This window comes from Haliaeetus leucocephalus, unplaced genomic scaffold, assembly GCF_000737465.1.
Source record: "Haliaeetus leucocephalus isolate CR32 unplaced genomic scaffold, Haliaeetus_leucocephalus-4.0 Scaffold730, whole genome shotgun sequence".
In the NCBI taxonomy this organism is placed as follows: Eukaryota; Metazoa; Chordata; class Aves; order Accipitriformes; family Accipitridae; genus Haliaeetus; species Haliaeetus leucocephalus.
The window spans coordinates 1,966,051-1,989,152 of record NW_010973166.1 but is presented as its reverse complement, the minus strand read 5'-3'; the positions used below and the strand labels follow the sequence as shown (position 1 = coordinate 1,989,152).

Genomic DNA, 23,102 nt, shown 5'->3' with positions numbered 1-23,102 from the left:
CTGGCAGTTTTAGATTTTGATTTTGTGCAGACCATTGGCAAACCATCAGGGATTCAGAAGCCATAAACAGAAATCAGTACAATATGAAAAGCCTTTTCAGTCCAAGTTAGCCCACATTACACAGACAAGCAGTCCACCCTACAAGCACAGCCTACCACGAGTGCTACACAGCCCAGTCCTGAAGCACAGCAAGGACCACCACTCCCAGCTACGGCACCGGGAAGGAACGGATGCTGGTGGGAAACTCCTGAGAGATGGTAAAAGACATCTTTTCCCGTGCGTCTCAGCTCCTCGGTCCTCTTTAATTTACAACACACTCCTTGCCCTACTGTGAAGGGCAAACTCCAATTTGTTTAAGCCCTGCTTCATGTTTAGTTGGTTCTCTTAAGCCTCTTTCTTTCATACTCATGATGCGTTCCCCCATCCCTCTTACCTTCTCTATTCTTCTTCCTTCTCCTTTTTGCCAAGTCAGTGCTTTCTCTTCCAACTCAACTGTATCCAACACTCCTCAGTTGCTCAGTTCCCTCTTTCAAATATTCCTCTTCACACTTGAATCAGCAATTCCCTAGTTTGTGCCAAAACGCTTTCATCTTTCCCAGACGATCTGTCCTATATCCTTTGGGCCTTTTGTATTTGTGAGATCATTGTCCCTTGCACGGCATCTCTCATCAGAACCCTACTTTCAGCACTCCGCTCCTGAGTTTCAACTGCCTCTTCTACAGCACTGTGTACATTTTCCCATCTCCTTCTCCCTCTCCTTGTGAATCCACCTTTGAAAATCCTGCTTACAGAACAGTTTCCTTTTCTTTCCAACCCTTTCACCTCCAACATGCTAGCACCAACACCAATGCGCACATCTTCCTTGGGTTCAGAAAGGGAATAGCTGATTAACCTTCCTCCCTGGTCCCAGTATCCAATCAACCAGCTGTATCTGCTCCCACAGGCCTTCTCTTCTTAGTTCTGTACTTCTAGGTCCCTAAACTCATTACCGCACTAGGATGACATAGCTGTTCCTCTGGTCCCTGCCTGGGCTGTCAGCTACAGCTCATTCCCACATCCACCTCAGAAACATCTGCAAAGATTTAAAAAAAAAAAACAACAGAGGAGAGAGGAACATAAGGAGGCAGAGGCCCTATGATTAGGCTTCATGTTATTTTGTGGGAACAAACCGCTGCTGGGCCAGGTTTCAACAGCAGAAGGTGGTCCACATCAGCAGCCTTGCAGATGCACACATGCCCCAGATATCCTTTCTGTCATGCTTTTTCCTGATACACAAGAGCTAATACTGCACATCAGCTGCCACGCTGAGCTGGAGCACACTCCTCCAAAGGCTGACAAATGGTTTCTAAGTTGGGCCAAGAGGCATCACTGCTAGGTGACAAACCTCCCGTGCTCTATGAAGCTCAGCACACTGTTGATGCTGCCAGTGGCTTCCCTGGGGCAGGCACTGGAGTTTGGGTCCTGTTATTAAATCAATCCCCACATAGAAATACCATGAAATAAGCCATTAGCTGGTCCAGCTCCTGCTTCCCTTCCTCTCCCAGTGCCATTAGTTTCAGTCTCTAAATAGCTGAATGATACAGGCTTAAAATTGACCCAACCACCTTGACGTTAATATTTTAAATTATTAAGTCTTAGTTCTCTAATGCCAATAAATCATTTATACGTGCACATTTAATTAACAATCCAATCAGTAAAAACAACTTAGCATGCGCACAGCACATTTTATCAGAGGAACCAAAGACACATTACAACATTAATTAAGTGTAACAAATGCCCTGGTGAGGTAGCTAAGTATTATCCTACTTTGACATGTGGGGAAACCGAGGCAACACACTCAGTGGATTTGCCCAAGGTTAATCCAGATGTTCACAACGAAGCACTGAAGAGAAAAAGCAGGGAAAAATACCATTGAGATTTAACTCTCCTAATAAGCATTCCTTTTCTGAACTGCAGTATTTACTTATTTGCTGATGAGAAATCAGCTCCAGCTGTGTTCCTCTCCCAAACACACTAGGGGCACAACCCACTGCTATCAAGCACACTAAAAATCAACCCTAAACTGTAACAGCCTGCCAGGTGAGGCTGAACACACCAGTTCCAACATGATACCTAGCCAAGGGTTTTAAAGAACACTTAAAGACCCTTCCCACCCCACAGTTCACACCTATGCACACATCTAAGCCCATGGGATGCAGGACTCTTACCTAGCAGTCATAGGTCCTAGACCTACATCAGTGGCTGGCATCTCTCAGGCGCTCCAACAACTCATCCAACCCTTGGGGAGTTTCACACCAGGCTCCCATGCCAGGAGTATGGGAGAAGAGCAAGAAATTCCTGAATGACACTGAGTGCTCACAACACACTGAACAGTTAGGAATCTTGGAAAATATCAGGTGTCCCAATATCCTCACTCTTCTACAAACCCATAGTCAAACCAGTCTTTCAGGCCACGTAGCGTCCATCCTGCCATCTCCTCCTCCCTTCCCGCACCCAGATGACCCTCACAGTGGTCCCAAACAATGGTGGCACCCACATAACTGTGGCAGCTCTGAGGACATGCTCCTCTGTGCCCTCAACCTACAGTTCTAGATCCAGCAGTTTTGTTTGCTTCCCCCATTTGGTACAGAAGAACACTGGTTCCTGGGGCTGAGGCTGTAGCTGACAGGCAAATTGATTTGTCCAAAGTATCAGGGATGGGGTTTTTTTGGTAGTGCCTGGCAGCCATCTAGAATTCAGTCCAAGAGCCCATACTGGGGCAAGTCCAGCCTTGTTTTTTTCCAAAAATCATGAATTCTGCTCTGTATGCAAATTACATGTTGTGGAAACACTTCAGGTTTCCCAATTATCATGTGATGAAATGTTTCAGACCCAGATGATGCCTACTGTCAGTCCCTTTAATCCACGTGCCTGCCTCTCAGCAAAGCTGGATGGATTGTCAGAAGTTCTCATTGAAACCAAGAGGAGCTCATGTCCTCAATGCCTTTGGCAACTAGATCTCTATGACTAAGGGACCTGAGTATTGATATGAAGCCTGTCTCATGATGGTAGGATACAGAGCCTTCCTTCTCCAAGCAGAATGACGTACAAAGTGTTGCTTACATGCGAGTAATCACAAAGTTACCAGCTCCTGCACAGCTCCCAGTCTGAGACAGGTTGTGCAGAAGATTAAATAACGCAGAATTCACTTAATTAAAGCAAAAGAGAGAAAGGCCTGACTAATATTGAGGTATTAAAGCTACCATAGGCTTAAGACAGTGCAGATAAAGCCCTGAACTAACTTCTGGAGAAAGAGGTCTTGCAGCTGTGTAACTGGTGGCAACATGCTGGCCAGTGCTAGTGTGACAGGCTGGAAAGAAAAAACTTACTAAACCCCTCACGTGACACTGTCCCCTCAAAGCAGAAGTGGAAGAGCAATTAATGCATTACATTACAACCACAGATGGTGGCAATCAATACAGGAGAATGGGTTAATCATAGGAGATGTCAGGAATGACGAAGGGAGCCAAGCCAAGTTGGGCTGGCTGGGTCAGCAAGAGGGGAATGCTTTGGCAGGAACTCCTGAAATAGCTGATGGACTGAGAAAATCAATTTATTTAAAACTGATAATGGATTCATACTCCACTACTGTTCATTTTATACAGTTTGGCTGTCAACTCTCTGGGGCAGGAAGCTGTCACTTGCGGTCTCTTTGGACAACACCTAGTAAATTGGATCTCCTGTCGACTGTAGCTTCTTTGCACCATCCTAATGAAATCACCTCCACCTCTAAGACTGGCCTGACACAGAGATGCAAAAAAGGGTCACTTTAAAGCAACCTGAATTCTGACATTTCATTTGTATGCTTTAACTGTAATAACATCCCTTGAACATACCCATACATTTTTAAGTGGGATCCCACCACCAAACCCAAACTCTGATACTACAGTATTCCAAACCGAACAACTTTGCAAGTTCTGGACCTATGTTAAAATCCTGACCGTTTCATTAATGGGTCTTGGAACAATGTTGCAGTGGGACTCAAGTGCTCAATATCTGCAAAAAACATTAACTATTCTGAATGTTTTGCTCATGCCAGCTGGAAAAGGAGGACGAAGGTTTCACTGCATCTGCAAGCCTTCTAATTGTGTTACTGGATGGGCCAGAAGCCTGGCACCCATGGAAATCAAAGCCTTCATTTCTCTTTAAGCCAGGAATAGTATATTTAATAGCAACAAGAACAGAGCCATGGGTCTAAGTGTCAGCACTGAGGATGCTGTCTGGGGTGGGGGGGGTAGGAACAACAGTGTACGTAAGATGCTGCATCTCCAGCTGAGGCTGCAGGCAGGGAGAGTGGGGGATTACACATCTGCATGACGAGCAGAGCTAGAGCACGGGGAGGGGAAGTGAGGCACAGCGGGAGAGCAAAAGTCTCTCATCCCTGGAGGTTGCTGCCACCCAAAGGGCTGCAAGCTGCTTGGTGGTTAAGAACAGAAGAGGGAAGGGTACCTGTCTGCAAAGTGGCCCAGCTTGTAGCTGCATAAGCCACTACAAGAAATAGATATACATATATATTTATTTCTTGTATTTTCTATGCAACACATAGAAGTGTGCCACAGAAGTGAAATCACCAGGACCTGGGGAGATAAAAGGAGGGACCAATTGTTTCTTGCAGAGAAAAATCAAGGCACAAACATTATCAAGTGTATAAGCTTCCTGAAATTATACCTGTACTAATGCTATTTATAACATACACCTATCTGGGATAGAGGATTTTGATTTAAGGAATGGAAGTTTAATTAAGGTAAAACAAAAGTTTCCATTAATCTTGAAAGAATTCACAACCTGCTGCTCTCCTTCAACATCCAATTCAGCTAATGTTATAACAGGATCAAGCGCAGCACTATGTACCTGAAACCTCCTGCAATGCTGAGAAGGCCAGGCATGCTGTACCAAACCACGCAGCCTTCTCTAGTCTTCAGAAACAGCAAGCTTTCTCTCCTCAAAATAACTGTTTCTAAAATGCCCCGAGTGCAGTGGGCAAACATTTTCACTAGCTAGGGCATGCAGGAAAATTATGAAGGTGAAGAGATGTCGATAACTTGAGATCAGCAATGAAAAATGGCTAAAGCCTACACCTGCAGGCACCAGGTCCTGATGATATCCAAAACTGCATTTAATGTCACAAGCACAAGTTTACTCTTGAGTAGTAACTAGGTAAAATTCCACTTATACTTAAATCTTCTCCCTGCACATATTCAAGTCATAGGGTTGTGTTAAAAAAAGTTTACTGTTTTCTGCTCCTGTGGGTACAGGGTAAACACAGGTAAGAATGGGGCAGCTGAGCTGAGCATCCTCCCCCAGCCAGCAGCACCATCTCCTCTTCACTCACAGCCAAGAAGGGGTTTAGAGCTGGCCTGGTTCATGGTCAGCATGGTCTCTGTAAATTTAGTATGACCTTATGCAAAAGGGAGGTGAACTGGACTTTCAGCTGGGTCATGTCTGCAAGGCTGTTTGGAAGAGAGCGCTCTTTCGTTTGTAAACTGAAAGATGCTGAAATCTCTAAAAGAAGGCATATTGAAGCCCACAAGCCATTTTTCCAGGTCAGTTTTCAAAGTAAGGCCACACTGCAAAATATCAGCTTTGATTACCAAAATGTATGGCTTGAATGAAAAAAGACAGTACAGTAAATTGAATTTTAATAAGGTCTGACTGTATGTAAAAGGTGACGAACTTAATTAAACAAAACCATACAGAGTACAGATGATACATATGAGAGGTTGCTTCTCTAATATCCTACTACTGATGCTTTCTCCATTGTATTTATCTGGGGGGAGAAGGGAGTAGGAAGAGAAGACAGCCATGCCTTAGGTATTAAGAATGATGAGAGTACAGCTTTATAGCTTTAGTACAATAAATGCAAAGCATGACATCTTCCCTACTTTGTTCTGCAGAATGAACTGTACAAAAGGTAATAATGAACTTTGCATCATCTAGAGGACTCAATTGTGCTCTGCTGCCTGCTTCCCTAATCCTATCCATCTAAAACACTACTAAATCCAGAAGGACGAGTGATACCAGCAACAAAAATGCACCTGAGAAATCAGAAATCACTGGGTCATTCAGCTGTTGAAAAGCATTTTAGATTTAAAAACAAAGGATGTAAAAAAAACCCAAACCCAAAAAAAACCCACCAAGGACTGAGATTAAAGTCAGAAGAAAAACATAAGATGTCTTTAGACAAGTTCACTGATTGCAAGAGTGGAAAAAAAGAAATCCAAACTTGGCACACAGCTCTTACTAGAAGGAAATTCCCTATTCTTTCATTTACCTTCCACTTTCCCCCTCCTCGACTTGCTCATTCACCTCCTTGCAACTTACCCTCCCCTAAGGAATATCAGGAGGTAGCCCCTGAATTCTAACTGCGTTTGCTAGTCTACTAAATTCCGTAGATTTAAATGGGCAAAATTAGCGGGACTCGCCTAACAGGCATTCTCCACAATGAGATAAAAAGTCACCTGAAGCTCTAGATGGGCTTTCTTTTGTTTATGTCTGTTAAATAATTCAGAGAGAGGAGTTGTCAAGCTGAATCTGCAAAGCTCCCTTGACTTTGGACTTACACTATTAGACTGCCTGCTTATTGTTTATAAAGACAAAAAGGAAAACATTACAGGATTGTATGTCTGCATGGGAGAGGAGTCAAGGACTAGAAGAACAAGGGCTGTTGGGACAGAAGTAATAAAAAAAAAAACAGAGGGGAAAGCAAAAGTAGGCAATAGGTGAAATACAGATGCTCTAGCTGCTTTGCTGGTACAAGTTGCCAGTTTGGTTGTGCTGTAAATAAATAACGCTAGCAGTTTCTCATGTAATATGATGTCATTCTTTAAAAAGGAAAACCCCAAATGCAAATGGTAACTTTAATTAGCAATTAAAAGCACAAGTTCCCAGCTATGCAGCTATAGCCACCTGTCCCAGATCTGTCTCACTTCTGCAAACCAGTGACAGTCATCAGGCAGTAGGCCAGCACTTAATAATCATTCCAAACCTCAGAAAGCACAATTCATCCTTCCTCTCTTTCTTCCTTTTTTTTTTTGGGGTCTCTTTGGGCAGGCAAAGATTTACTAGGACCTGCCTGGGGACACCAGCAAACCACAGGCGATGGCCCTTGGCATCTCAGGGAGCTCACACACTCCAAGGTGCCTTTTAGATTTTTTTTTTTCTTAAATGACTCTAGGGCACGCATGGCTTTGATGGGGTTTTGCACAGTCATTTTCAATCAAAGCTGCAAACCTGGCTTTACACAAATGACTGTTTCTTGAAGCAGCAAGAAGAATTGAGAGGGAAGGGGAACCTCAGGACGTGCAGCCCTGCTCCACCCATGCATGTCTCTCGAGCCAGAACGTAATCGCCTCTACAGCCAGTTTGCTAAACCTAATGAGGACTTAAAAAAAAAAAAAAAAAAAAAGGGCATTTTAATTCAAAACCCAATAACTATGACTATAGTCTTGCTTTAAACTACCAAGCTGGATTAACTCTAAGCAATTATACTTAGGTCTGGATGTTGTAGACAAAACCCTGCCCAAGGGCTGTCCCCACGTGGTGGGACATCGCAGCTGGGCAGCAAAGTTGCTACCGAGGACGCTGCAGGAGCTGTCTTGGCGTGTTATGGGATAATACACATGTATGGAGGGGAACGATCTGGTTTAGTTGGCTCTCCTAAAGCAGACAGAGACCTCCACTTTGCTCTAGGAAGACTGCAACGGTGGACAAAACCTGCTTCTTTTGCCCACGACTGGACCCAACTGGTCCCAGCAGCTTCCAGTCCTACAAAATTTCATGATTAAACCAGCCTTTTATTACACTGTCTTTTATCCCCAACTTCTGACCGTATCAAATCCTAAATGAAACATGATGTAATGCATGCAAATAAGCTGAAGAAAAGAGGATTCAAATAATAGGAAAATATCATTAAGTGGGAAAGTTTAACTCAGAAGGTCAAAATCGTTCTAGCCAGAAGAAAGAGATGCTGCATGGGGCATGCATGCACACCCAACGGCCTGAAACGTGGCACTGATGGCTCCTTTCTTACTTGCTCGGTGACTGCCAGCTAACAGCAGAGCCTGAAGCCGCAATGCTGTTAATAAGTCCCTAAATCTCCTGGCCTTGAATACACTCCTAAACTCCAGGGAACAGCTTGCCAATGGTATGCTGCCTGCCAGCATCCCTACAGCAAGGCCATTAAACATCAAGCTGCTTTTTTTTCCCCCCCCTTTTTTTTTTTAAATTTTAAACGTGGTATGTGCATCTGAAATAAGTATTGCCAGCTCCCAAACGTTACTGATCATAGCCCGCTCTCAGATAGGAGTCCTGAAATGAACTGAGGGGCTGTCAAGCTCACACATTGCAGCCTGGAAATCCCTGAATTAGATGCTTCCCCCGGTGCTTGGCCCTCCAAAAGGGTGAAAACCAGATGACACCCTTACTCCGTTCTAGACTGTAACTTGAGATTTAGGACAACCTGACGGCTCTACACACTTCCCGCTGGAAAACAGGAGATTAAAGAAAAAGATACTAATTCTTAAAAACAGTTTTGTTGTTGGCATCACTGCACTGGCAGCGAGCACTTGGGGCTGGCGGCCGCAAAGGGGAGCGATGGATTGCGCTGTGGCTCTGCCAGACACACTGCCCGATGGGCTCGGATAGCTGGAGCCTAAGCTTGTCCTCCTCTGGGTTCCCAAAGAGGAAACAAAGCTGCACTAAGGTACTTAAGTTTCCATCCTGGCCACTCCACGAACCCAGCAGTGGCTCAATTAATAGCAAACCTTTAAGCCATCAGAGGCTTTTGCAGGTGGAGCCCTTCTTATTGCACACCAAAATAATTTCTAGCTAATATACTACACAGATTTAACCCATTCCATACAACACCTCTTAACAACTTTACTCCAAAAAATCAGAAAGCATTTTACTTTCTAATGAGCCAACAAATGAGGAAAAAAGCATCCTTCTTCATATGATGTACTCACAAGCAGCTCTCATATGCTTATGATTTCTCGGCACTGCGAGACCAAAAAAGGCTTTCAATAAAGTGAGATCTGGGTAATGTTCTACATCGCTCTTTATGGACAATTCAATCATCTTTGTTCTGGATTAAGCCTTGCTCCCGATTAATCTTAACAGAGCAATGAATAGGAAATTCACGACTCAGGAAGTAGGCAGATTTTATCTTTAAGCCCAATTCACAAGTAAAATCATCTCTCTTACAATGGATAATTCTGCTACTGTTCAAGTTATTTTCACACAGTGGGTATAAAAAAATTATCTCTAGATATCTCAAATTGAAATGACTGTTTTTAACGCTCCCTGTCATTTTGAATGCATGCAAAGACTAACAATACTGTATCAAAAAGAAGAGCTCAACAATCAAGAAATCCATTAAGTCACCAACAACACTAATAGCAAAAAAGGAAGTTTAAAAAGACTCAAGTATGTAAAGAAAAAAAATCATGTAATTTTCCTACTGGGATTATAGGAGTGAACAAACCCCCTTGTGTTGCGACACAGTACCTCTGATTTTATAATATCCTTCAGCTACATAAATATTAGAATACAAACCCAAGCTCTGCTGACAAAGGGTGAGAGAAGACAAACAAACACTTCTGGCATTTGATTTTTTGTAGCTAATCTGCTTCATTCTCCCTCGATTTTAGATATTCTTTCTGAAGAGATACTGCTGCTGACTCACGCCTTAACAGACACCACAGAGCTGAAGCTGGACCGTGTGGCAGGTACCCCCTGCTTTTCTCTTGGCCTGATGATGCCTCAAATGTTTCAGAGCAGAGATGGTGAGAAATACAGGACAAAATACAGTGGATGTAAGAAAATAAAAATAACTGTCCTCTGTCAGGACTACACACGACTTATTTCTTGTCACAGCAAACTCTTGTGTACTATTACAATCATCATCAGAAAAGCTCCCGTGAAGAGTCCATGATAATCTACTGCCCTAGCTATTGCTTCCAAGGAAGAAATAAGTGATAGTATAAAGAAATGGCCTCTAGAAAAAAAAAAAAGCCACACACACAGCACATACACAGCAGGCGTTTGTCTGGATAAGGAGAGACAGAGATGATGGGGCTTGGCATGCATCACATTCATTACTTCATTAACTTTGATTTGTAGCGAGCTGGGCTCAAATTCCACATTCATATGTTACCTGAAATTAATACGGAAGCCCCAGCCTGGCCGAGAATACACTTGTCTGCATCATAAACTCACCTCAAACCTGCTCACAAAGGAAAACAACAAGAACTTCAAAAATCTGTACAAAAAAGAGTTCTCACAGCTCCCCTTCCCACTGCAGAATAGGTAATTCCCAGGTTCACAATGAATAGCAAAAGCCAAAGATTCAGTGATTGTGGTGGGCTTACAAGGAGGAGACTGTCCTTGTCCCCACTTCCATGCTCAGACAGCTCTGCTCTCAGGGGAAAACCAAGGAGCTTTATGATGGGAAGAAAAGGCATGGCTGCAGAGGATGGCCAAGAAACATGGAGAGGGTCTGAGTTTGCATTCAAGGACACACCGGGAAAGCAGCGGCCAAATTGTGTCCCTTCACCCTGCAACCACACATCTAGCCAAACATTTACCTAAAAGAAATCTCTAAAGCGGTATTTTTCTTATACAAACATTTGAGCATCAGCAGAGTGATTTTTCACAGTTTAGATCTTTGTTTACTTTTGGCAAGGTAAATATATATATTCTTAAGTTTTGAAACAAAGAAAACTCCCAAGCTCCCAGTGCAGGCTGCTGCCTGCTATAACACTAGAAGAAAAGTTTCACAAGCTACTAACTCCTGTTTTACTTCAGATTTTCATGCATTTCCCAACAATTTAAATTTCTTCTTTTGCACTGTGAAGCCAAGCATGAACCTAACGAAAACAGAAAGCTGACAGCGAGATGAATCCTTTTGTACTAAATAAGGACATTTGTATTTCACTTCCAGCTCATTTTCTCTCCTTTTTTTTTTACTCCTGCTGGCCCAAATTTAACTTTTCAAATGCTGGTGCTAATGTGCAAGTTGTGAAGCAAGGCACACACAGAAGCACTGTTAACCTCCTATTTTAATCAAGGATATTTCACCTTAAATGAGTCAAGACATCCCCCAAGCACACACTGCCCAGACTAGACCAGCTTGCCTTTGGTGGTCAGAAGAAACTTGGCCAGAGCAGTCTGCTTTGTAGAAGGCCTTTCTTGGAAAAAAAGGCAAAGAAGTCTCAACTGATCAACCTAGAAACTAGGAAGAAAAAATCACGTATGCCTGATTTACACTGGGAGACTTGGCTAGCGATGCTGAGCCTCTGCCAGCATGGGTAGGGAGGAGGGATGCAGCTTCTCCTCCTCCTGCTGCAGTTAATTTATGCGCTATCTGCAGATTACAGGTAAAAGGAACTTTTTTATTTAATGGATCTGAACCAATCTTTCTTCCCAGTATATGTAATATTGCTTATCTTCCCTCCAGTATCTCTCATTACTGTAAGTAAATGGGAAACAATGCACTGTCTCATCTGCCAGCTCCCCAGGCTGCCCCAGCTATACCTCTCTGCTTAACTTAATATTCATTTCAGGCATACTAAAGTAATACTAGAAAATCCAGTACTGCACCAAACAGCTCACTTCTCTCCAGCTTTAGCAACCAGATAAGTTTTGGAAGCAATTATGATACACAATAACATATAAGAGACATAATTGTTTGAAGCAGTGCTTCCCTTGCAGAATTCAGAACACCCCACACAAGGGTGAACGCAACTCCATTCAGCTGTACAACCCCACATTTAACGGTATCATTTCTGTATAAAAGGTATTCATTAAATTACTAAACATAACTTTCCTGCCATACCGGCTTTCTCGTCCTTAGAAAGGACCGATTATTATAATTCTGTGTGTATCCTGTATGAAATAATTACATATCCTAAATATATATCCAGGTAGTTTCAATTCAGACATGAGATTGTTTTCAAGGAGCAACCATTTTCACTCCGTGCACATAGCTAGCTGATCTAGCATTAGCTGGAGTTAGATCAGAACAGCACCAGAAGGAAACTAAGTCTTATTTAAATAGGTTAAAAGGACACAAATCTGTGTTGCTGTTGGAAAACCAGTCTGAGCAGGTGTTTTTACAAGGAGTGTCATAAGAGCCTTAATTCTTGCTTTACTAACATGCAATGCAATTGGCATTAAGCTGGTCACAAGTTACTAGGTTTCAAAAAGCTTTGGGGTTTTGTTACTGAGAGCAGAAGGGCAGAAAGTGTATAAAAACCTTTAGAAGAGTTGCCCAAAGCCAAGCAGTAACTATATTAATGCACAGACCTACATAAAGGAAAGCTTTTGCAGAGAAAACTACCTGTGCATAAATGCTTCTACTTCCATTTCACCCAGAGGTTAAATTATCTGATCAAAATCTTGTGCCGGAAAGAAAAAAAAAATCAGTTCATATTTTTTCCACTTCATTTAGACTCTGTAAAACATTAAATCCTGCCATTAAAATTGCTTAATTAGGAGTGCTAGAGTGAAAGGTTGACGCAGCTCATGAGCTGCGACTACTGAATGGTGGTGGCCTGGCAGAACTTGTCATCAGTAGATGCACTGAAAAATGGGGGCGGGGGGAAGACAATATTGTGAGGTTGCTTTGACTATAATTGAAGCACTGTCACTTGTTAGAGGGAATGAGGTTATAAAGCCACCTTCAAACAGCAGCAGCAGCAGACCACCAGCAGCGAGGGTTTCAAACACCCTCAGTATGGGAATTCTGCTGCTGCACTGAAGCTGACTTCAAAGGCAGTGGTTAGCCCAATGCCAATGGCTTTTCAGAACCTACTTCACTCTCTCTCACTTTGCTCTTGCTGGTCTGAAACTAGAGTCCTCCTTTAGCACTGACTAAGTATTGGGAAATGCAGCTTTACCCCTGTACGTCCTATCTTAAATGACCCCCTTCATCTGCTTCACAGAACACTGAATACTGCCCAACTTACTGGGATTAACTCCGAGCATTCACACCTTGTCTTACTGGCACTTTGTGCCAACCAGAGACTTCAGCAAATAGATGGCAATTTGGGTTAAAAAAAAAAGCCAGCACAAACCTAGCAGTGGAAAGGATAGCAAAGGCTGCTCACATAGGAAATGCTCTGACTCGGAGGAGACCAGCTTTGGCTAGAGCTTGAGATCAGGCAACAGATTCTGGCTCAGTACCTACAAAACCTGCCTGGCTCCTGCAATGACTTACTGCTGTCAGGGTGCTCTGCTCCAGGACACTATACATAATATACATTACAAAACCCCCCAGAAAATACTAGGGATGAACTTTCCTACTGAAAGGCTAAGAGTTGTGGGGGAAGAGAGAGAGCATGCCTGCCACCTTTAATCCCTAGGGCAATAGAGGGTGAAATGCCTGCGAGACAAAGGCGTAACACTAAGAACAAGCATGGGAAGAGATGAGCTTACAACTCACAATAAGCAGGTTTCCAGGCATCACTTGGGGGAAAAAAAAAAGCCCCCCCAAAACAAACCCCCAAACCTTACAACAGGCTAATCAACTATTTAATCAGCATCTCTAGAACCCAGAAGGATATGCATCAGCATTCAGACCAAGTGGCCCAACAGCAGCACTGCAGAGGTTGGGTGGGAAGGGAAAACAGTTGTCCTATTATTTAATTCTAAAAGCAAATGCTCTCTGAATACAAATCTGCTCTTTTCTCTTTCCACCCCGATATATAATATAAAGGTGACCCTCAGTACCACCCTAATACAAATAGTTTTCTATTACGTTGCATTGTTTGGGACATAACTTATACAAAGGGCCACACGATACATACTGCTGCACTTCACCTCATACCTTGTAACATTACGGTTCAGTAGGGAGCTGGGGATAGAATCAGGAATGAAGTCCAGGTTCCAGGTGAATTCCTGACTTGGGTTCATCTATTATAAAACTCATACTTGAATAAAGAACTGATGGTTACTAAAGCAGCAGAGTCCCAACAGGAGAGAAACATCCACTTACAAGTTTAATGACAGCTGCAGAGAGACTTCTTTGCGCCCCCAGTTCACAGTGTGTATCATTGCAATACAATTTGTGATTGCATTGGGATGCTCTTATTTTTTAAAGCCTAGGAAACAACAAGAGCCTGCTCAGACCTCTGCTTGCACCAGCAATGAACTCCAATCCATTTTCTCTACAGCTGTACCACTGGGATCAGCTACGGGAACTGTAATGTCAACAGCACTCAGAGTTCTGTCATTCCCTTCCTCTAGGAAAGAGATGATGACTCTAATAAGGAGGACCTCGGTCCTACCTACAGCATGCTGTCTGCTTCTCTTGGCGCTAGAAGAAACACATTGCTAAGCAAATATCAGCTGTAAAAGTCTGAAAGAGTAAATGCTGCCTTCATTCAAGAAAAATGTGCAACTTTGATCTGCTTTCACTTCAAAAAAAACCCATCAACCCCTTGGTAATTTTCTGCGATTATGCAGGAAAAAAAAAATAAATGCCTCACCTTGCAGAAGGAGAGAGAGAGAAACTGAGTTTGCAAATGTAAACTTAAACCCAACAAACACTAAAAACCCGAGCCACCTACATTTCTTGGAGGAGCTATTCTTAAAATAGAAGCTAGAATGATATCAGAGCGCTGCAGTACCACAGGGGACCTGAACTTCCAGAGCTGAACAAAAGCAACAGACTCATCCCCTCTGTTCGCATCGGTGGCACAGCCAGCTGCTCTGCATCTAGAAAAGAAGAGTTAACATAGGCGCTGATGTACCAGCCACCCGCTTGTGCCCTGAAACAGCAAAATAAATGGTGCAATACACTTCCCCCCCCCCCAATGCACTAGAAAGATGGATCACAGCAGACACAGGTTGGGGTTATCAGGGAATCTCCTGCTCCTTTCACCCCTGCCCACACTTGACTGTGGCAGTGGTGTGGTCCAGCAAGTGGCTGCCCTCACTGTGAAGAAGCTCAGAGGGTGTCCTGCAACTGGGGAGAAGACAATAAGGAAAGAACATTTACCAATATTCTTCTTCAGAAGACTCAAAACTAAACACTGCCTCCTAAAGCCTGTCATTTGCATAATCACATTATTAAGATGGTCTTTCACATGGACTGAAGTGTCAACATACTGGGATTTCAGTATAATGCACAAACTGTTTAAATAATAAGAGTATGATTCCCCCCCCCGAAACTTCCCTGCAATTGGAGTCCAAGGGCTGTGATGGGGAATAAAATATTATCATCAGACACCTCAATATTTTTTAATTAATTCTCCTTAGCCACAGAAAAAGTAGAGCCCAAAATGAGCATTTGAAAAGATACGGGTATGAAAGTATATGAGCACGTTCAGCACAAAGGAGTATATATATTGAACTTGTAACATCTTTTATCAGCAAGGTAGAAATTATTCTGCATATGAAAATAGTTTTCAAGCAGCATATCAAACAATATATACAGTGTGTGTTGGTGTACATAAGTAATATGCAAATTTTGGGGGGTGAGAATCAAGCATATATGATGTATGATGGATCTTTTGATATTCTGGGTTCCACTTGTTTTAAACGAAGATTTGAGATTTTCAAATGAGTAAGGGAGCAATAGACATGAAAAGGGTAGGATGGAAGAAAAAGAAAATATATTTACTACCTAAGGAAAGTGTGAAGCAGCAAAGTGAAAAAAGTCCAAGAAAACTTCTTTAAAGCATTGCCAATGACCAGAGAGCAGAGGGCATGTCAAGAGGAGTGGGAAGCCATCACTGACAGCTGTGAGCTTCACAGCACACATGCTACAGGGCTTAGCTTCCACAGGAGGGAGGACCATCTTTGAAGATTTTCAGGAGGGGAAGAAAAACCAGTAGAATAAACCCGATCAAAGTCACATCTTGCTTTTTTAAAAACTGATCATTCTCAGCTTCCCATCAACTGCTACGCATTTCATCACAAGAGAGATGAAGACCACTGTGTTTCCAGGATGAAGCAGTAGTGTGGTACCGCACCGGAGAATAACCTGCAAGAATACCATTTTGGAAGATGCTGCACACAAATGCTATGGGCCAGCCCTGGTCTAGGAAAGAAAGGACGAGTCAGAAAACAGCAGGTACCCTCCTTGAAAATACTGCAGTTGGAGCTACTCATGCTGCTACCTGTGCCATAGCTGGTGTCAGAGGCAGGCAAGGGATGGCTTGGATCTGATCAGTCCAGGCAGGCATTTATCTCATAAGCTTTACATTATTACCTATGTATATTTTAACTGACATCTGATCAACTAGTTGAGGATGCTGCAAAAATAAAACAACACTGAGTTGAAGCTGGAAGTCAAAATTCTCAGCAATTTTGAGACTTTAAAATTTCAGCAGCAAAGCAGAACAAAAAAATATCAAGTCTTACACTTGTTTCCCCCCCAAAATCCCACTGGAATTCATATTTCAAGTTACAAGAGATATAGTTACAGTTGATACAAGTTACTTAAGAATGACACTGAATAAGCATTTGGTTATTTGGGAATGACAAAGGAGGTTTCATTTTTAATGTTCATAAGTCATCCAAATTAATTAGCGCTTTAGAATGGCAATGAATCACTTCCCGAAATAATTTGTATTGGCTAAATTAATTCCAGTGAAGGGAGCCAATTTGCTGATTGTAAATTATCAGAGTCCCTGACTAGCTCCTGTGTATGTTCTGTACCATTTATTAGGCTACTGGGAAACAAAGGATGGCTACTTTTCATCAGTGAACAAGATTACAGCCCTATTGACCAGCTTATTGTGGTACAGTTATAGGTTTCTATTTAAAGAATTTAAGCCAGACATCATTAAGAAACAACGCTGGATGTTCAGGGGAAAGGACAAATAAACAGAAGAAAAGCCGTTGTCTGAAAAGATCCAACAAAAACCTATTTGAAAGGAATATTTCCATCCTCTTAGATGAACAAAGAGAAGTTCAGAGATGCAAGACTAATTATGAAGATACTTCCAACATACAACAGTGCCTAAAGGCAACCTGAAGCCTGAAGTCCCAGAGCCTGCTTCTCTCACTCATGGCTAGATGATTGTTTCGAGACTCCCCTAAATTAAAATGACTTTTGAAGAGTGACAACTAGGTGAGAAAACACATGCATGGGTTTCTGCTCTCCCCCGTCAGGCAGAGGAGATGCTTTCACAGCTCTGCCACGCCGGAGCTCTGAGAGCCTTCCTCCCAAGTGCCAGGAGACCTCTGCATCCATCCAGCATGTACCACCACTCACCCGCTCACAGCAGCGAGATGACTTGGTTAAAGTCTGCAACACTGTTCTCAATGGATTTACCTTCTTTACCCCTCTAAAAGAAAAAAAATATATGTACAAAAAATATATGTACATAAAGCTTTACCTAAGCTAATTTGCATGGCATTCTCCCACTCTTACCTGCATCTCCTCACTGGTATCAAAGCCTCAATATTTCTGCTTGAGAAATCTTTCTCCAGCTAACCTGCTTATCAGCAGTAATGAATACTCATGCAAACAGGTACAAAATTAAATGGCTTCTTTACAGTGATTATGATAGATTGAGCCATGCTTAATCTACATAATCAAATTGCTTCTGTGTTCAGCAGTAATACCTTTTTGCTGTCCTGGGAGCGTGTTCAGCCTTGGTTTCTCTTTTGACAGCTTCTTTCTGAGAAACACTAACCGTGACTGGGAAAGGGGCTACTTGAGATGCAATTATTTAACACAGCTGTATGAGGCACGCCTCGAACTCTGCAATATGGCAAAGCACATCCAAATGAAAGGTGTCCCCTTAAGGGAAGGGGAAAACATCACATAGGACATAAGGGAAAACAAAGTACGATCAGTCTCCTCCAGTTACTGTCCACGTACCTAGACATAACTGCAGTGACCCTCCCAAGACAGATGAAACATCTCTACTCACCTAGCTGCAGTGAGCTACTACCACTACTATCATTTCTTTTCCCTACGCAAGAGCATCCCTATATGCAAGAGCATTGTCTGCTTACATGCTAACGAAATAGAAAAATGCATTTTCCAACCTCAAGACCAGATTCACATTTCAAATCAAGGTGGCTAAATCCTGCCAAGGTACCAGAAACAAAGGATGGCACAGGTATATTATAAAATCCTTGACTTGGGAAATAAAAGTATTTGGTTCAGGGAAGGTTCTGAAAAGCATGTGTCTAACATGTTTATCAGATCACTTAGGCCCAAAGTGTCCTGAAGCTTTCTCTACTGTTAGATATTGATCAATTTTTAGAGTAAAATAAGAAGTGAGAAAAGGTTTTTCCCACAAACTATAAATAAGTGCTATTAAAAAAAATATCAGACAGCATATTTACCTTTGTGTAAAACACAGCACTGAAAGAAGCAGAGCGAAGGTTTGCTTCCTGATGTACCTGCTGAGGTTTTTTGTTTGCTTGGTTTTTTTTTTCCCCAAGAGTCTAACATAACTATTAGCCTACAAGCTAGTGCTTATTTCTAAACATTACCTAAGAGTTGAAAAGTGAGTAAGCCTGATACAAAATGCTAATAAGCACTTATAGAGAACAATTTCTCTCCCTCATTACGGCTTTGACACAGGTGGAAAGAAGGCGCTGGCTGGACCTCTGCGGTTGGAAAGGTGACAGCTCTAGCAAAAAGGTCCCTGCATCTTTGTAAGGAAAAGAAAACCAATGCGGGGGGGGGAGGGTTCTGGCAAGGGCTGCTGGCACAGCTTGACTTTGGCTCAGGAGGAAGTAAAAGCTTGAATTACATAAAAATAGATTTAAGAAAGAATCAATGACATTTCATCTGAAAGTTTTAGTTAAGTTTTAATTAGGATCCAAGATTTTGCACTTAAGTGCATGAAGTGAAGGAGTACATGTACTCATGCTTCCCAAGATAACTGACAGATCTGAAACTTACTCATCTCATCTTGAAAGGTTAATTAAAGAACAATCCTTGAGAGCAACACTATAGGGAAACCAAGGAGAGTCTGCCCACTGGGGAGCCCTGGGGAAAGGCTGGCACACAGTGCCTGCATCTCCCCCCTCAGAAACACTCCAGGTAGCAAACTGAAGCTTCTGCACAGTGACCACGGCATGGAGACAAGCAAGATGGCTTTGAACCAGCCCAGCAAGTCATGGAGAACAGCATGGCCACAGCAGTATAAAGCTTACTCGTCGTGCTCCCTGCAGCTCTGGGGCAGGTTTCCCAGCCCACGCTGGGCTCTGCACGGCTGCTAGGCTGGAGCTGCTTCAATACACACACCCTTCAGCAGAGCAGTCGTGATCACCACCAGTGGTGAAAGGTAGGTGTGGTAAGTCTTCTAATTAGGAAACTAAGGCAGAGTGACTCACCCAGAATCAAAGTCTGCAATTAAGCCAGAAATAGGCTGTGGGTTCCCCAATTCCCACAGATGCTGACAGCACTGCAAGGCAAAGGCCTTCTCTAGTTCACCTGAGCATCATTAAAAAACACACCAGCTTTTGGAAGCCTGTATATATGAAGCTCATTTGAAAAAATCTTATGCCAAATTTAAGAAATGTTATCAAAATGGAGAATAGAAGAGTTTCATCGTTCGAGCAAGACTTTGTGGACATAAGTGACCTTTGGCTGTGCAGTAATTTAATTTCCTAAGAACATGAGCAAAGCCTCAATTAGGTTGGAGAAGACCGCTGCGCTGGTACAAGAGGCAAGAGAAATGTGCGGCTGCATCGATGAAGAGTACTTCTTGTCTCGAGGGGACTGGAGATATGGTGCAAGGAAGCATTAAGGCCTCTTGGCAAAAGCAAGTGAGGCTGCTTGCTTGGTATGTAAAGCAGGATGGCATGCACCACAGGCAGAGGTAAAACACGGAAGAAAACCACTCAGCCAGTGGCTCTCAGATCACAGGCAGCTTTTTGCTGCTTTCTTTACAAAAAAGAGCCAGGTACTGTGCTGCCATGGGAGAAACAGGCTAATTTAGAAGAAGCCCAGGGAAAAGCAGAGCAACGATGGAAAAAAAAATGATCAGAATAGCAATGGATTCTGAATGCTGCTTAATGGAGTGAAGCCTGAATGTTATTTGGTGCAATCTTGATGGGCCTGATTTAACTATTACATCTTTGTACAATATTTTTCATAGTGGTTATGAAGAATTGCTTGACAGCCCTTGGTGACTGCTCAAGTTTCTCAGTCACTTAAGCAGAAGGACTATCAGAATAAAGCACATTAATCAGAGAAAAGACTGATAAGGAGTGGATGGCAACAGAAACAACACCAGGGTGAGACATCACTGTTAGTCTGTTGCCTGTAGAAAAGCTGCCTAGGAGGTTAGTGGGCAGGACAACCCAACACAGAAACATTGCAGGGAAGACAATTCAGGTAAGGGTGTTTCTGGACACACAGGTTCCCACAGCATGTTTTTATCCAGCAGAAAGAAAAATTACGCAACTTCCAACAGCCACTCTTCATCTGAGACATGACATCTGTGTATACCAAATCCTCCTAAATCCCCAGCCCAAAAGAAGTTGGTGATCCGACCTCACTGAGTCTCATGGCCACTGTTCAAACCACAACAGCCCACTTTTTACTTTTAAATCTAAAGTGCAGTTTCAGACACTTGGGTTTATTTTTGTTTTGATACAGAAGCGTCTATCTGAAGTGAGTTTATGCCAGTGACAACTGAATCATGGTTGTGGGGGCAGTTTCTTCATACAGAAACAGATTGGTAGACGTTACCCTTCCAAAACACTGTCTTTGTGAATGCGACATCTCAGGACATCAATTAGGCAACGTTCTACTTTAGCTACTTGGAAGACTGTATTTAGGATGAGCTCCTTTCCTCCCCCTCCCAACAAGCCCATTAAGTATCTGATCTGCAAACCCTTGTACATACAAGAGAGTTACTTGCTCAAGTATTTTTTATGCAAGGTTTTCAAGAGCACTCTGAATTTAAAAGTAGCGTTTTGTTCTCCAGAGCAGCCCTGTGCCGAAAGGCCACTCTCACAAAAGCTGCATCAGGTCTGCCTGCAGCATTAACACACATGCTACGTATATGAATTAAGTGTCACTGGAACAGTCACTGAGATGACTGCAGCCTGTGCTCGCCTCCTTCACATATCTACTCATCTAAACACAGGGCTGTATTTCAATGAGCGAGCCCATATAGACACAGTAACATTGAGATAAGGCTCCACAGTGAGTATCTGCAGGTGCCTTCATTAAAGCAACAAAACCCCCCACTAGTGCACCCACAAAAAAAAAAGTAAGTGCCAGAAATACAATGCTGCTTTTGGGATTTCAGATGCCAAGCAAAGAAATTCAAACACCCAGGTGGAAGAGTTAAGAGAACAGCAGTCCCTCTCCCCCAGCATTTCAGTTACCCTGCAGATCTTCACATTCTCATGCCGATCTGCAATACCCATAAATGGGAAAATACCAAGTGCAGTCAAACCCTCAGCAGCGCTATTTCGTGAGAAAGCAGGAGGCATTCCTTTTGCACCCGGCTGGGTGCCTGAGCAGAAAGCTTACCCCATCTGGTAGTGCCCTCCAGCATACAGCACTCACAAACTCATTTGTGTCATCTTCTTTCCGGTCCTTGTCCAGGACACTTTTGACTGTATCAAACTTGAATGTCAGCAGTGTCTTTGAGAGGCCCTTATAGTACAGGTAAAGGGAATTATTTTCACTTCCTAGAAATAAAAAAAATAAATATACAAGATTAGGTTCTGGTAGCAGGAACAGAAATAAGGCTTCTTAGCACTTTCATAGTTTAAGACGAGACCAGACATTTCCTCCTTGTAGTTATCATCATGCTCATGGTGCCTTGGCAACTGGCAGTGCTCCACACCAAACTTTCACGATGCTTAATAATAGGACCAGGTTTTATTACAAGACAACTGCAGTATGCAGCGCACTTGCAAAACATACAGGATCCCAACTGTCCCCTGTAACTTCCTTAGGGCAGAGCATTTTGAGCAGAGCATCTATGCTACCACATGAAACACCACTACACCCAGCCTGCTCAGCATTACAGCTCTAAGGCAGGTAGCACTGTCACAGTTTTGCTTGCTGTAATCAAGTATGACAGTTTGGTCTGTGGAGGTTTAAGTAAGAGAGACTACACAGTGTGCAGGCTTTATTTAGAAATCCATCCCAATTTCTGCCTTGCAAGCTGTACAGAGATCAGAGAATACACAACCTAAGGTCCTCCCTTCAGTGCTGGCACAGCTGTCCTGCTCATCCCACAGCTATCAGCCTGTCACTGCTTTCCCACCAAGACCTGTGGATTTACAGAGATTTAACAGTCCAACTGAAGCAGTGAAAGGACAAAAACAGCCAAAGGGGTAACTGCTTCAGGATGATTCAGTCTTTTCATCCAAAGCTGTTCACAATGAGGGCGTTATTGCTTGCCATGCAGAATGCTGTGCTAAGTGACGAGTACAGGACCCTCATGTGGTCCAGGCTACTGCCCTTCCTTAGAAAGATGTGGGAGGATGTGTCAGTTGATGAACTCCAAAGACGTAAGTCATATCAACAACAACTACATTAGTAGCTGATTTTTGGTGACAGCAAGTCTGAATCATCATATACAAAAAACTCACTGGAAACAAGGAGGAAACCAGCTACAGACCCCCTTAGGTCAGGGCTCCTTACGCCATTCCCTGGGAAGGGAAGGAGGGTGGAAGTTCAGAATAATCCTCTATTAAAAAGCCCATGCAGCTACGTAGCACAACTGCTGGTGTGCTTTGCAACTGGAGTCACCAGCTCCGAGGAGTCCCATTAGCATTTGTCAGGATGGCTGCTCTACTCACCACAGGCAATGTAGTCTCCGTTGGATGCAAGCCCTACAAAATTCTTCTCGTTGATGTGACCCTTGAAGGAGCGCAAGCAGTGAGGCTTCCCTACATTCCACAGCTTCAGCTGACTGTCTGTTGACCTGAAAACAATACCTAAAGTTACCCTGCTGCCATATGACAGGAACTCCTCGTTTGCAACCTTGCTCCTTAACACCCTACTTGCAATGTAAATGTAGGAAGTCTTAGTGCGCTCCAGGAGGTTTATCCCACTTTCGATCATAAGCAACTCAGCTTGAGCTCGGAAAAGTATCACGTTATTTTAGAAGCCTATCAAA

At 43.0% G+C, this 23,102-nt stretch overlaps 1 protein-coding gene across 2 annotated transcripts in view; it reads right to left on the bottom strand.

The window, feature by feature from the left end:
• The window catches only part of RFWD2 (ring finger and WD repeat domain 2, E3 ubiquitin protein ligase), a 121,837-nt gene that overhangs the window by 10,852 nt on the left and 87,883 nt on the right, over window positions 1-23,102 (bottom strand). For both annotated transcript variants that reach the window (XM_010580646.1, XM_010580647.1), the window contains exons 15-16: window positions 22,783-22,907; window positions 21,500-21,660 (exon numbers count right to left, since the gene is read on the bottom strand). In XM_010580646.1, the coding sequence (XP_010578948.1) occupies window positions 21,500-21,660; window positions 22,783-22,907 (286 nt within the window). The remainder of the gene's footprint in view (window positions 1-21,499; window positions 21,661-22,782; window positions 22,908-23,102) is intronic.